Source organism: Cibotium barometz, chromosome 20 (genome assembly GCF_041138505.1).
Source record: "Cibotium barometz isolate CiBa-2024 chromosome 20, ASM4113850v1, whole genome shotgun sequence".
In the NCBI taxonomy this organism is placed as follows: Eukaryota; Viridiplantae; Streptophyta; class Polypodiopsida; order Cyatheales; family Cibotiaceae; genus Cibotium; species Cibotium barometz.
Window position 1 is genome coordinate 34,450,630 of NC_141065.1, and position 12,528 is coordinate 34,463,157.

At 45.1% G+C, this 12,528-nt stretch overlaps 1 protein-coding gene across 3 annotated transcripts in view; it reads left to right on the forward strand.

Annotated features, from left to right (window-relative positions):
- Window positions 1-12,528, forward strand: part of LOC147627809 (histone-lysine N-methyltransferase ATXR3-like) — a 51,369-nt gene that overhangs the window by 6,871 nt on the left and 31,970 nt on the right. For all 3 annotated transcript variants that reach the window (XM_086814784.1, XM_086814783.1, XM_086814785.1), the window contains one exon: window positions 455-526. In XM_086814784.1, coding sequence (XP_086670910.1) covers window positions 455-526 — 72 coding nt within the window. The remainder of the gene's footprint in view (window positions 1-454; window positions 527-12,528) is intronic.

Below are 12,528 nucleotides of genomic sequence, written 5' to 3' on the forward strand. Positions count from 1 at the left end.
TGCACGCGCGCACGCACGCACGCACACCACACACGTATGCAGGCACTTATGCAGGCACCTCGCCATCCTCCTTTGCACTCACATACGCACAAATGGACGGACGCCCACATCCACTTACACACAAGCACACTTACACATCTATGCACACACACGTGCAGGCACCTCGCCATCCTCCTTGACACTTGCAAGCTTGCCAATCAACCTACCTTTCGGCAAGCACAGGCATAAGAAATATCATAAATTCATGTTTGATCTCCTTTTCCTTGTGTTTTAAACATGGGGTGTGGTTCAAATGCAAAGATAGTTTACGTTCCAAGTTTGCTTTCCTCTCCTAAAATTGTCACTTGTGTTCTTTTGATCATTTTTGGGTTTTTTATTGTGTCTAAGCTCTATTTTTTTGTTTTTTTGTTTTTTTTGTTTTTTGTTTTTTTGTTTTTTTGGGGGGGGGGGGCAGGGGCTTGGTGTGGTATGCAATCATCTGCCCGGTTTTGATAAAGATGAGTTTGTTGTGGAGTTTTTTGGCGAGGTACATTTTTATAACCCATTTTAATACAAGAAGTCTTCTTCCACAGAATTGGAACAGTTTATGTACATGCTTGTTTCCATATCTCTTCACTAAAGAAGCGGAGCGGTTTGGTCCACCTATTTTTATGGGGGACCCAAGCACCCCTCTGGGTGCTGCCCATGAGCCTTGCCCTCTCTGCCTGCTTTTTTTGGGAGGCCCGTTCTTTCCAGGAGGCTGCATTGTGTGCCCACTTTGCTATCACGCCTACACGTTCATATTTTTACACTGCCTCTTTCCTCACTGATTGCGCCACCATTCACAAGAAAAAAATGTGTTGTAGGTAGTAGTAGGATTCTCCATAAATGGTACCATGTATTCTTCTAGTATGGGTGGGACCTCACATTTGGAGCAGTTCCTCAAGTATGTGTATATCTGTGATCCATGACATCTCCCTTGATAGTAATAGTGAAATGGCGATGGATGATTTCAATGCAATCCTGGGGAGCTGGTGTCTCTACAAAAAGTTGTGGTGTGCCCAAAGTCGTGTAATGTTCTGTGCATACTTGTGTCCATAGGGTCTAGCTCTTGTATCAAAATAAAATCTCCAAAGTCCAATAAGTGAACTACTCCATGATGTCCTCTTATCGAGAGGCATGTATGGCGATTACCCAGTGGGCTGGGGATATGCGGACGTTTCAGGTGGAAAATAGCAAGCTGCAATGTATACAAACGTCTCCCCCTGGGTGATGTAATTGTAGCCACATGTATCGGGCTTCCTCATCCTTCCTTACAACTGGAAGGATCTTATGGAGGTGAGTAGGACAACTGCTCTAGATCCCCGTCCCCCTCTGTATACCTTAGTTTCCTCTCTGTTCACTGATTCCCAATTTCCCACTCATATCCAGATTCCAGCTACCTGTGGTAATCCTATCTCAGGGCTCTGATGTGTGTGGTAATCCTATCTCAGGGCTCTGATGTGTATGTATAGAAGATAATGTCTCTCCTGAAAGTCTCTGGAAAGCTTCTAGGATCCAACCATAATGTGTTGTTACAATTCTAGGTGGCCATCTTTAGTCCCATTGATGTTCTCATCGACCACAGGTGGCCATATTTTATGAATGTATGATCTTTGTATGAATGTATGCTGTGTGTGTGCATTGGGGGTGTGTGTGTGGGAGCATATATTGATACCAAGTTCTACACCCACTATTGGGCACTGATGACGTTAGTGGGGATGTCGTAGTATCTAGTCCATACTATGCATGATGGAGTTGATGGTTTATTGTCTTGTGGATGACTACCATGAGGTTATAAATTGCACTTTCTTATAAGGTGAATTTGGGCATGTTGGATTCATCTAGGTATAGCAGCCACATTATCGTCATCATCAACATCACCATCAGCAGCATGAGGGCTTGGGAACTCAGTCAGCAGCCATCAGAGGCTTCCAGCTGGCAGTTGGCTGCCTTTAAAGGAGTCCCAAGATGCAGGCGTTTGTCTCCAAGCAGTGGCCAGCACATGGGAAAGGGAAAATAGTTAGCGCAGCCATTTATGGCATATTTTATGAATAAAACCATGTCCAAAGCTGGCCGACAGCTGCTAGAACAGGCCGACCAGCATACCTCAACATATATATAAGCATTCAGTCATAAGTCATTTCATCAAGTCGGTCCATTAAGTTCATTCAGCATTCTGAAGTAGAAGTCATCATCCATCATGTAAAAGGGGTAAGATGCACAGTTCCGGCAGAAGAATGCAGCATGGGGACATATGCTTAGTTCTTCAGCAAGACTTGGAAGTGGAGATTAGGAGTGAAGGTGTTCGGACAAAAATATCTGTTAAAGTAGAAGGTCAAAGTCAGTAGCAGTCCAGGGAGGAAGGATGACACAGTGTCCACCCCGTCATCAAGTTTAGCAGAAGGGAATGTCACGTGCATGCCCATGCCATGGCTGATCCTTTGTATGAACTGTCTTAATCCTTGGTTAAGTATCGGTAGGACAGCAGGAGCATTAGTAGCATAAGCATCATCATCTACAGCATCATCCTCCTCATCATCATCAACATCACTATCGACAGCATGAGGCTTGGGAACTTAGTCAGCAGCAAGAGGGCTTGGGAACTTAGTCAGCAGCATAGTAACATAAAAACCCGTTTTGCCCTCTCGAAATGGCACGAAACGTTTCTGGCACGAAACGAAACCTGCCGATCGAAACAGTGTTTCGCCCAAATGTAAAGTGAGGTAAAAAAAAAAGGGCGGAAGGTTTTTTTTTGCAAACTCGATTTTTGCCGTCGTTTCCGTTCTTGTTTGCTGCCCATTTGCCACTTCACGCATTCGACGCTTCTTCTCGGCCGCAACCTGTTGCTCCGCCTCTTCTCCTCGTCCACTCCTCCTTTTCACTCCTTCACTTCTTCTCCTCCACACCTCCTCTTCCTCTTCCCTTTTCCTCTTCTCTCTTCTCCTCCACGGTCCACCCCTCCTCTTCCCTCCTTCTCTTTCCTCCTCTTTCTCTCCTTTTCTTCTCTTCCAAGTTTCTCTCCTTTTCTTCTCACCTCCTTCCCTTTTCTTCTCACCTCCCTCTTCCCTTCCAACTTGTTTCTTTCCTCCTCTCTTCCTCTCCTTTTCTTGCCGAAATTTTGAAAATACCAAAAAACCTACTCCCAAAATCATGAATTTCATACCCACTAGTCCCAAAAAATGTATCATCATCTTTTTGTTGGCTATGTTATAAATTTGGTATGTGTATATAAGAAGTGTCATTTCGAAACCTTTGCGTTTCGTCCAAAACAGACGAAACGAAACCTTCGAAACGACGAAACGTACGAAACGTTTCATGTTACTATGGTCTGCAGCCATCAGAGGCTTCCAGCCAGCAATTGGTTGCCTTCAAAGGAGTCCTAGCCATAGTTACCACGGAACGGGAACGTTCCGGGAACGTCGGATGCTAGAACGGGAGCGGGAACGGGAACGGGAGCGGATCGGGAACGTCGCGGAACGCCACGTCATATGACATGTCAGCATATGACACAAAAAAATGTAACTTTTTGTATACGGATAGCCAAATATGCTTCCTAATATTTGCTCCCCCAAGACATGAACATACATTTCTGCAAGCAAAACAAACGTTCCGCATTTTTTTTTTTTTTTTTTTTTTTTTTTGCGGAACGTTCCGGCGTTCCGGGAACGTGCCTTCGCCCGGAACGGCGTTCCGGCGTTCCAGGAAGGCGGAACGACGTTCCGTGGTAACTATGGTCCTAGCATGCAGGCATTTGTCTCCAAGTAGTGGCCAGCACATGGGAAAGGGCAAATAGTCAGTGACATATTTTATGAATAAAACCATGTCCAAAGCTGGCCAACAGCTGCTAGAACAAGCCGACCAGCATACCTCAACATATATATAAGCATTCAATCATAAGTCATTTCATCAAGTTCATTCAGCACTCTGAAGTAGAAGTCATCATCCATCATGTAGAAGGGGCCAGAGGTCAACCCTTTGGGGTTTGACCAAGGGCCTGACCATGTACACACATTAAGCCACCTTTTTGTACCATATAATACAAAGAAAAACTTGACACAATATCTCTTCTTCTCTTTCCTATGTCTTAATCATGTTTATTTCAGCATCTTGTTCTTAATCAGGCTTAAGGCTATGGATCAGTACATCAAGGCTTCCGTGCATGCAACACACCACCCAACCGTAGAGTCCTCCGGACTCACCCCTGAGCCTAAGGTTTGATTCCCGCGAGCCTGCTTGGTACCGATGGCTCGTCCCATACACTTTGCAGCTCCATGGCCATGATGTCTTGCATGCTCGTGGTAGCCCTCCTGTCTACTGCGTGGATACCTCAATAACCAATAAGTGCCCCCAAGAGTCACTTATATAGCAATAACCTGGCTATTACTTTATTTATTAGCTTAATTGCTTTAGTTATAAGCATTTAGCCATTATTAGCCCTAGGTGTTGGAATTGTGTGAGCCTCGGTGGTGTGGGTTGTGGCTAGGTTGTTTTGGTGTGAACACCCTCTTAGGTGTGAATGCCCCTTCTTAAGGGTTGGGTCAAAAGATAAAGGCCTTAGTGCCTATAATACATTGTACATGGAGTGAGCATTATCATTCATAATACAATCCTTGTGATCATGTGCAATCTCTCTCACTTGAGCTCTATTGCATCTCTCTCTCTCTCTCTCTCTCTCTCTCTCTGTCTCTCTCTCTCCCCCCCCCCCCCCCCCGGTCACCATCACCATGGCTTGAGCTTCCATCTCTTCACCACTTCCACCACCCTGTGATCTTGGCACCATGATATCCAGCATGGTATTAGAGCCGGGTTAACTCTTCTTCTTCCAGAATCCTTCCTCTTTCACAACCATCATGTGTTTCCATGTTGAGAGCCCGGGTGAACACTTATACCTTTGCGTTTTTTTTCTTTTCTCTATGTTCTTCTTCATATCTGTGTTTATTCTCCACAACATGGCCATCATTCCAGCACTTCCACACTAGGCTCTCCTGGTGCTACTTGTTGCCAGTCGCTATGAAGCTCTCTGATCACCCCCTGTGAGCAGCCGCCTCCAACCAGCATATTGCTGCCGCCCTGGTGAGCAAGCACCTCCAAGCACCGGTGGGAGGCTGTCGAGGGTGCCACTTAGGCCGTGAATTGGCCGCTCGGGCGCTCCTCCACACGCTGCTCTACTCGACGGCCATCCCCAACGCTTCTCTGCTCCGTTTGTCTCTGCAACACCTCAAGTGAACCATGAGCACTCTACAATGTTGTACCCACTGGTGCGCTTTGGTGCGTTATCACAGCCCAAGTCACTTCGGCCCTCCTGTGGTGCCACTTCCTTGGCTGCCGTTTTCGGGCGTTGTGTTACGTGCTAAACTCTGACGCCTGTAGTTACTAGTCCAATTGTTGCAGGCGCTCCTATTCGGGACTCAATATCAGTTGGCTCTTAGTTCAAAACAACCCACTACAGTATACATGACGTTTGGTTGTTTTTCAAGAACCGTTTGTGTACTAGAAGACAAGCGTCAAGTCCTTCTCCATGATGCCTATGATTCTCTTGTTGGAGGTCATAGGGGTACCAAAAGTACCCTGGAGAAGTTAGAAGTCATTCTATTGGCCTAAAATGCGATGGGTGTCTACCAATATGTCGAAACATGTCAGATATGTCAAAAGCCTTTGCCTATTCTTGAGGGTCCTTTTCATGACATCAGCATGGACTTCGTAGGCCCTTTTCTCGCCTTAGTTGGATCTAGAAACAGACAATGTATGACAGTTGTGGACACATTCAGTAAGTTCTACATGCTCATTCCATGCAAGCAGACAGCCACAATCGAGGACATAGCTCGCTTGTTCATTCGGTTTTGGTATCCCATTTGTGGTTGGCCATGGACAATCACATTAGACAGAGATCCAAAGTTCACGTCCCATTTTTGGAGAACATTGTTTGACAACTATGGGACTAAGTTGCAGCTGTCTAGTGCATTCCATCATCAAACAGATGGCCGAATAGAAATATACAATCAATTGGCCTTTGACGTTCTCAAACCATATTGCCATGACTAGCAGTCGAAATGGGAACAATACCTTCCATTGATTCATGCAATCCTAAACGATACTCACTCATTGAGTATTGGCCAGACGCTGTATGAGGCAGCGTTTGGTTGCCGATTCTCATCTCTTTTGACGAGACAGGTATCACCATCTCTAGAGGCCAATAAGACAACCGAAACATTTTCGGAAATCATTGAGTCAGTTAAGGAATGCCTTGCCAAAGCTCAAGAAGCGGGCAAGCCAACAAATCCAGGTGAGATGTCAACTTTAAGGAAGATGGGCTGCCAAAGGCCAGCCCATGGCTGGTGGCTTTGTCTGAGGCTTGGTCAAGGGCTGACAGCCCTGACCCTCTATATGAGGCAGCCGACAGCATACAGGGGCAGCATGTCCTTGTTGGCCAGTGGTAGGGCATAAGACAGTCTGCAGCCTGTCTTGGGATGTGTGCAGACAGCCAGCAGATTGGGCAGCAACTAAATTAGGCACTGCGCATTTATGGCAGCATTAAATGCTAATTTTCTAGCATTTTCGTCCCACATGGACCTGGCTGACAGCTTACCTGGACTGACCAGCAGCCATAGAGCATATATAAACAGGTGCATCAGTCCCTCTTTCATCATTCAGTAATTCAGCAAAGCATCAGCAGTTCAAGCATCAGATAATCATGCTACTCTCTCCAGGAAAGTCTTTGAAGTATCTCTTCAGCATTCAGCCAGCATATGTGTAGTCCTTCAGCTATCTGGACTTGCATAAGTGGCCCGAAGAGTCTTCTGCAGTGCCTCGGATTGGTGGATACTCAGCCAACGTACGGTCTTCCTCGTCTTTGCGTTGGACAGTCATATCGCTTGTTTCTCAGGCATTGTACAACGCTCTCCAAAGAATAATATAAGCAAATACTCTTGCTTGCAGGGGGGCCCTTCAGTGGGTAATTGGGACCCAATACTGTGTCATCTACTTCACTTCTATTCTCTTCTCTCTCTACTTTGTGAATTGGATGCTAAAGATCTCACCACATAAAGGTATAAAGAAGGCCTTGTTGTGCGTTACCACGATCAACCTTAGTGCTTGTAACAATAAGCTGAGTGAGAAAATAGTTATGGCACGAGAGGTGCGCATGGCTAAGTCACCTCCCTGGAGTGATGTGATGGAGTTGGAGGTTGGTTGCTTCTTTTGCGTTCGGGTCTTGCCACCTTCGCTCCAAGGGGTGTGAAAACATTCCCAAAAGGGTATTTTACCCAACCCAAAAAGGGTTATTTTGATTATTTTCATTTTACCTTTATTTACTGGCCGACAGCCTATGTTGGCCAACCACCACCCTCCCTTCCTGTCAAATCCCCACGGATCTCCTCGTGATCGATCTTGGTTCGAGACTTGAATCCTGCAAACAAACGAACAAACAAACAACAAGGGGGTGCAGGCCTGACTCACCTCCCAACCATGACAGCCGTGGGCAAGCCCACAGTCTTGGTTGTCCCCACCGAGTCCCAACCATGACAGCCGTGGGCAAGCCCACAGTCTTGGCTGTCCCCACCGAGCCACGAGCTGAGCTAACTAGGATGACGTACCGACCAATCTCCTCCTCGCGACGTCCCATACCGCCACGAAGCTGCCCTCGCGGGCCTCGAGACTGCTGCCGGCCTCGGTTGCATAAAGCAGGTGTACGTCTGCACTAGATCTAGGCTCCAAGACCATAGAGCTCTCACAAACTCGCGAGATTCTCTATATCCCAATAACTAACCTTGGCCACCCTTTTATAGGCTCTTGGCCAGTCATCGAGCGTCCACACTTGGGCGCCCGCCCATCCATACTTGGGTGCCCGCCCGTTAGTATATCCCTAACTCAGCTCGTCAATCAGCTTGCCTAGTTCCAAGCTTCCCCAAGCCTCGAAACTAGTCTTGCATGCGTGTAGCACACAGTAGATACACACTGTGCACATGACATACTCCCCTTTCTCTAAGAGCTCACTCTTGAGCTCACTAAAAAGCTAGGGTAATCGCTCTGAAGAGTAGTCAATGTCTCCCATGTAGCGTCCTCCTCAACACGATCCTTCCACTTGATCTTGTATTCCGGGATAAGCGTATTACACAATCTTCGTTTACGAAATCCAAGAATCTTTTCAGGTTCGTGCGGAACCAATGTCATGTCTTCGACATCTATAATTTCTTGAGGAGTAACTAAATGATCTACTCCACCCAGTACTTCCTTAAGTCTACTGACATGAAATACAGGATGAACTTTCACATGAGAAGGCAAATCCAATTCATATGCAACTGAACCAATCCGTCGTGTAACACGAAATGGTCCACAGTATCTAGGGGATAATTTCGGAGATCTACCTGTCCGTAAAGTCTCGGAATCTTTCGGAACTCGCAAATACACCATCGTTCCTTCAGAGAACTCTCTGGGTGAACGATGTCTATTAGAATAAAACCTGTCTCGGTCTTGAGCACTTCTAATAGATTCCTTCGCAACTTGTAACATGTCTCGCATATCTTGCAAAAAATTACGTACCGCATCATGCTGAAGTCTTGAGAATCCTACTGTAACAGGTGATCTAGGTTGAAAACCATACATAAGCATGAAAGGACTAAACCCTGTACTCGTATGCTTAGTACTGTTATATACAAATTCTAACATAGGAAGATAATCCTCCCATGAACTCTGTCTTTTGGATACATATGCTCGAAGCATATCCTCCAAAATCTGATTCACTCTTTCAGTCTGGCCATCAGATTGCGGAACTCAAATTCAAAGTTGTTTCCAACTTCTCAAAAACAAGTTTCCAAAAATCACTCGTAAACTTAGAGTCCCTATCACTGACTATGTCCTGCGGTAACCCGTACAGTCTAAACAATTGCTCGATAAACTGCCGTGCTAATTGCGTAGCTGCAATAGTCTTCCGGGTCGGTAAAAATCTAGCCATTTTTGTCAAGCGATCTACCACAACCCAAATAGAATCGTGGCCTTGATGTGTTCTTGGCAAACCGGTAATAAAATCCATGGAAATACTTTCCCATTTATTATCTGGGATTTACAATGGATGCAACAACCCAGCCTGTCTAAAGCGTTCAGCTTTATTTGCCTGACAAATCTGATACTTGAGAACATAATCTTCTACATACCCTTTCATCTTCGGCCAATAAAAAGTGTGTTTCACTAATGATAGTGTCCTGTGTACCCCAGGGTGTCCAGCAGAAGGGGCGTCGTGACACTCCTTAAGAATCTTGGACCTAATGTCCGGGATTTGTGGTACAAAAATTTTGTCAGTACGGAATAGTAAACCATTCCGAATCATCCACTGGCCTCCTGCTGCAGCCTGAATGGTAGACTGCTCAGTCATTGAGTCTTGGTCAATCAATGAGCTCCCGTCCTGGATCTTCTGCGAAAATGGACCAAAATAACTATCAGTCCTGCAAAGCCCTCTCAATGACTGAAATAAGTCAGTAGAAATCTCGGTGAACGACAAAGTATTCACCTCTTGAATTTGACTAAGCGCATGTGCAATACTATTCATGGACCCTTTCCGATAACGGATCTCAAAATCAAAATATTAACTCTGCCCAACGAGCTTTCCTGCCTCTCGAATCATCCGCATCACACACATACTTGATTGACTGATGAGATCAATCAATACCACAAACTTAGAGCCATATAAATAATGTCTCCAAACCTTGAGAGCATGAATCACAGCATAAAGCTCCTTCTCAAGGGTTGGCCAATGAGATTGAGTGTCGTCTAGCTTTTTACTTTCAAAAGCAACCGGTCTACCATCTTGAAATAGAGCAGCCCCGATAGCATAGTCACTGGCATCAGTTTCAAGAACATAAGGCCGACTAGGATCAGGTAACGCTGAGATAGGTGCTTCCTTGACTTTATCTTTCAAAAGTCTGAAGGCCATATCTAAATCGTTATTCCAAGTGATAGGCTGATTTGACTTACGTCCACGACCTTTCAATAAGTCGGTCATCGGTAGTGTGAGCTGAGAGTACTCCCGTACAGATTTTTGAAGAAAAACAACAAAACCGAGAAAAGAACGAAGTTGTTTCACTGTTCGCGGTATAGGCCAGTCGAGAACCTTCTGAACTCGGTCATAGTCAATGCTCAATCCATCTCGAGTGATCTTGTGTCCCAAGTAAATGATGTCGGTCATAAAGAACTCACATTTACTTAACTTAGCATATAGTCGATTCTGTCTCAAAATAGATAAGACAATCGTGAGGTGTCTGACATGATCCTCAAGAGTACGACTATAAATCAAAATATCATCCAGGAACACCACCACAAATTTTCCCAAATGTTCACGAAAAAGATCGTTCATCATTTGCTGGAAAGTGGCTGGAGCATTGGTTAACCCAAAAGGTAATACGAGAAACTCGTAATGGCCATACCTAGTCCGAAAGGCGGTTCTTTCGACATGCCTTTCATGAATACGTATCTGGTGGTAGCTAGTACGTAAATCTATCTTTGTGAAATATTTCGCTCCTGCTAACCGGTCAATCAGATCATCTGATCTAGGGAGAGGATAACGGTTCTTAATGGTCAGCTTGTTCAATCTCTTGTAATCTATACACATTCTCCAAGTATTGTCCTTCTTTCTCCTAAGCAACACAGGTGCACCCCAAGGTGATTTACTTGGATGGATCTGACTCATCCTCAAATAATCTTCGAGTTGTTTAGCCAACTCATCTTCCTCGGCTTGGCTCATCCTGTAAGGTGGAATACTGACAGGATGAGCACCAGGGATCAAGTCAACACGATGATCTACTGCCCGTTCAAGTGGTAAACCCGATGGCAGTTCCTTAGGAAATACAAGTATCTTCTGTAATTCTTTGCTTTCAAACACACTTAATTCATTTACATCCATCGAAGGGATGAGAAAAGAAGAAAGTGGAATCAATACACAATGGAAAGCAGTATACAAAGAAGAATCCATTATATTTCCAAAATCAATTGTATTTACAAGAGGTCCCTGAGAGGGATGAATACAATCACCTAAAATACTATACTTGGTGTCCCTATGCTGAAAAGAAAAAATATGACTAGATCAATCTATCTGGACTTGAAGAGTCTTAAACCACTCAATCCCTAATAACAAGTCTACATTTTCTAGATGCATTACATAGCATTCCAGAGTATCTTTGTAGTCCTGAATCTGGATTGGAAGCATCTCCACCTTGCGATCCCAAACTTGCCTTCCTGCAAGTAGGCGTACCTCATAGGTATGGTCGCTGAGTGTCGTATCAAGACTCAATTTCTGCACAAGTTTGTAGTTAACAAAGTTATGCGAACTGCCAGGGTCTAGAAGAATGTGAATTTTATGGCCATTCACTTCTCCATAAACTCGGAGAAGATCATTCAAGCCAAATACTTTAGAATTGAACAGACAATCAGAACAAGTACTAGGGCGAGAAAGTACAGTTATTGACGTACCTGTCAAAGACAATTGGTTAGCTGCCTTTGGCTTGGGTCCTGCGTTTGTCTTCGCACCCTTTTGCTTCGGGCACTCGTTACGCATGTGTCCATTTTCTTCGCAGATAAAACAACGTCCTTCCTTCTTGAGCTTTAAAGCCCTAAGGAGTCGTTTCTTCTTCGCTGGTGTCAAACTGGAACTCTTCGAAGGTTGGTCCGAAGACTTTCCTTCTGTTGTGTTAGCCATAGGTACAGAGAACTTTCTTTTATGCTTGTTCCCCTACTCGGTAACGGGTTTCGACTTGGAAGAGACCATCGTATCATCATAGATACGAGCTGAATGAATGGCCTCGTCCAATGTTTTACATTTGTTATTTTTAACTTGTAAACGGTACGAGTCTGGTAAACCAGCTACGAAAAACCCCAAAAGAGTAGTGGGATCCATCTTTGTAGCTTTCATCTGCAAGTCACGAAACTTCTGGAGGTAGACCTCATAAGTGAGGTGCTGCGAGGTCATGGTCAAAGCTGAAAACCGGGCAACAACATCATAATCATCCTCTTTTTTGAGGAATTCTTTCTTGAAGACGTCTTCGAATTGTGCCCAAGTCGTTGGCTTAGGGTTGAGTTCCTTCCACCAAAGCAAAGCTTTGCCGGACAGGAAACCTGCTGCTAACTGGATCCTCTTTCCATCATCATATGGATGAAACTGAAAGTGAACTTGCTACTTATGTAGCCACGTGTCCACGATCTCCTTGGTGCGTTGCTTTTGCTCGCCCCCGAACGGTTTCGGAGTAATGTTGGGGCCTAAAGCTGAAGCCAAGGTATCCATACCCGAGAAAGTAGAGAGGGTAGTGGTCAATAGAGCGATGGAGTTCTGCAAAGCTTGCATCTGGGTTGCGATTTGTGCCTGACGTTCCGTCGAAGAAGCTTCGAGCACTACTTTGAACTCTTGGAAATCTGATTTTGACACAAAATCGTCAAAAAGATCGGCATCGGTACCTTCCGTAGCCGGCAAGTTCGCGTTCCACAAGGGGCTCCAACTCCGATTCTTGGGTCGACATCGTGAAGAGG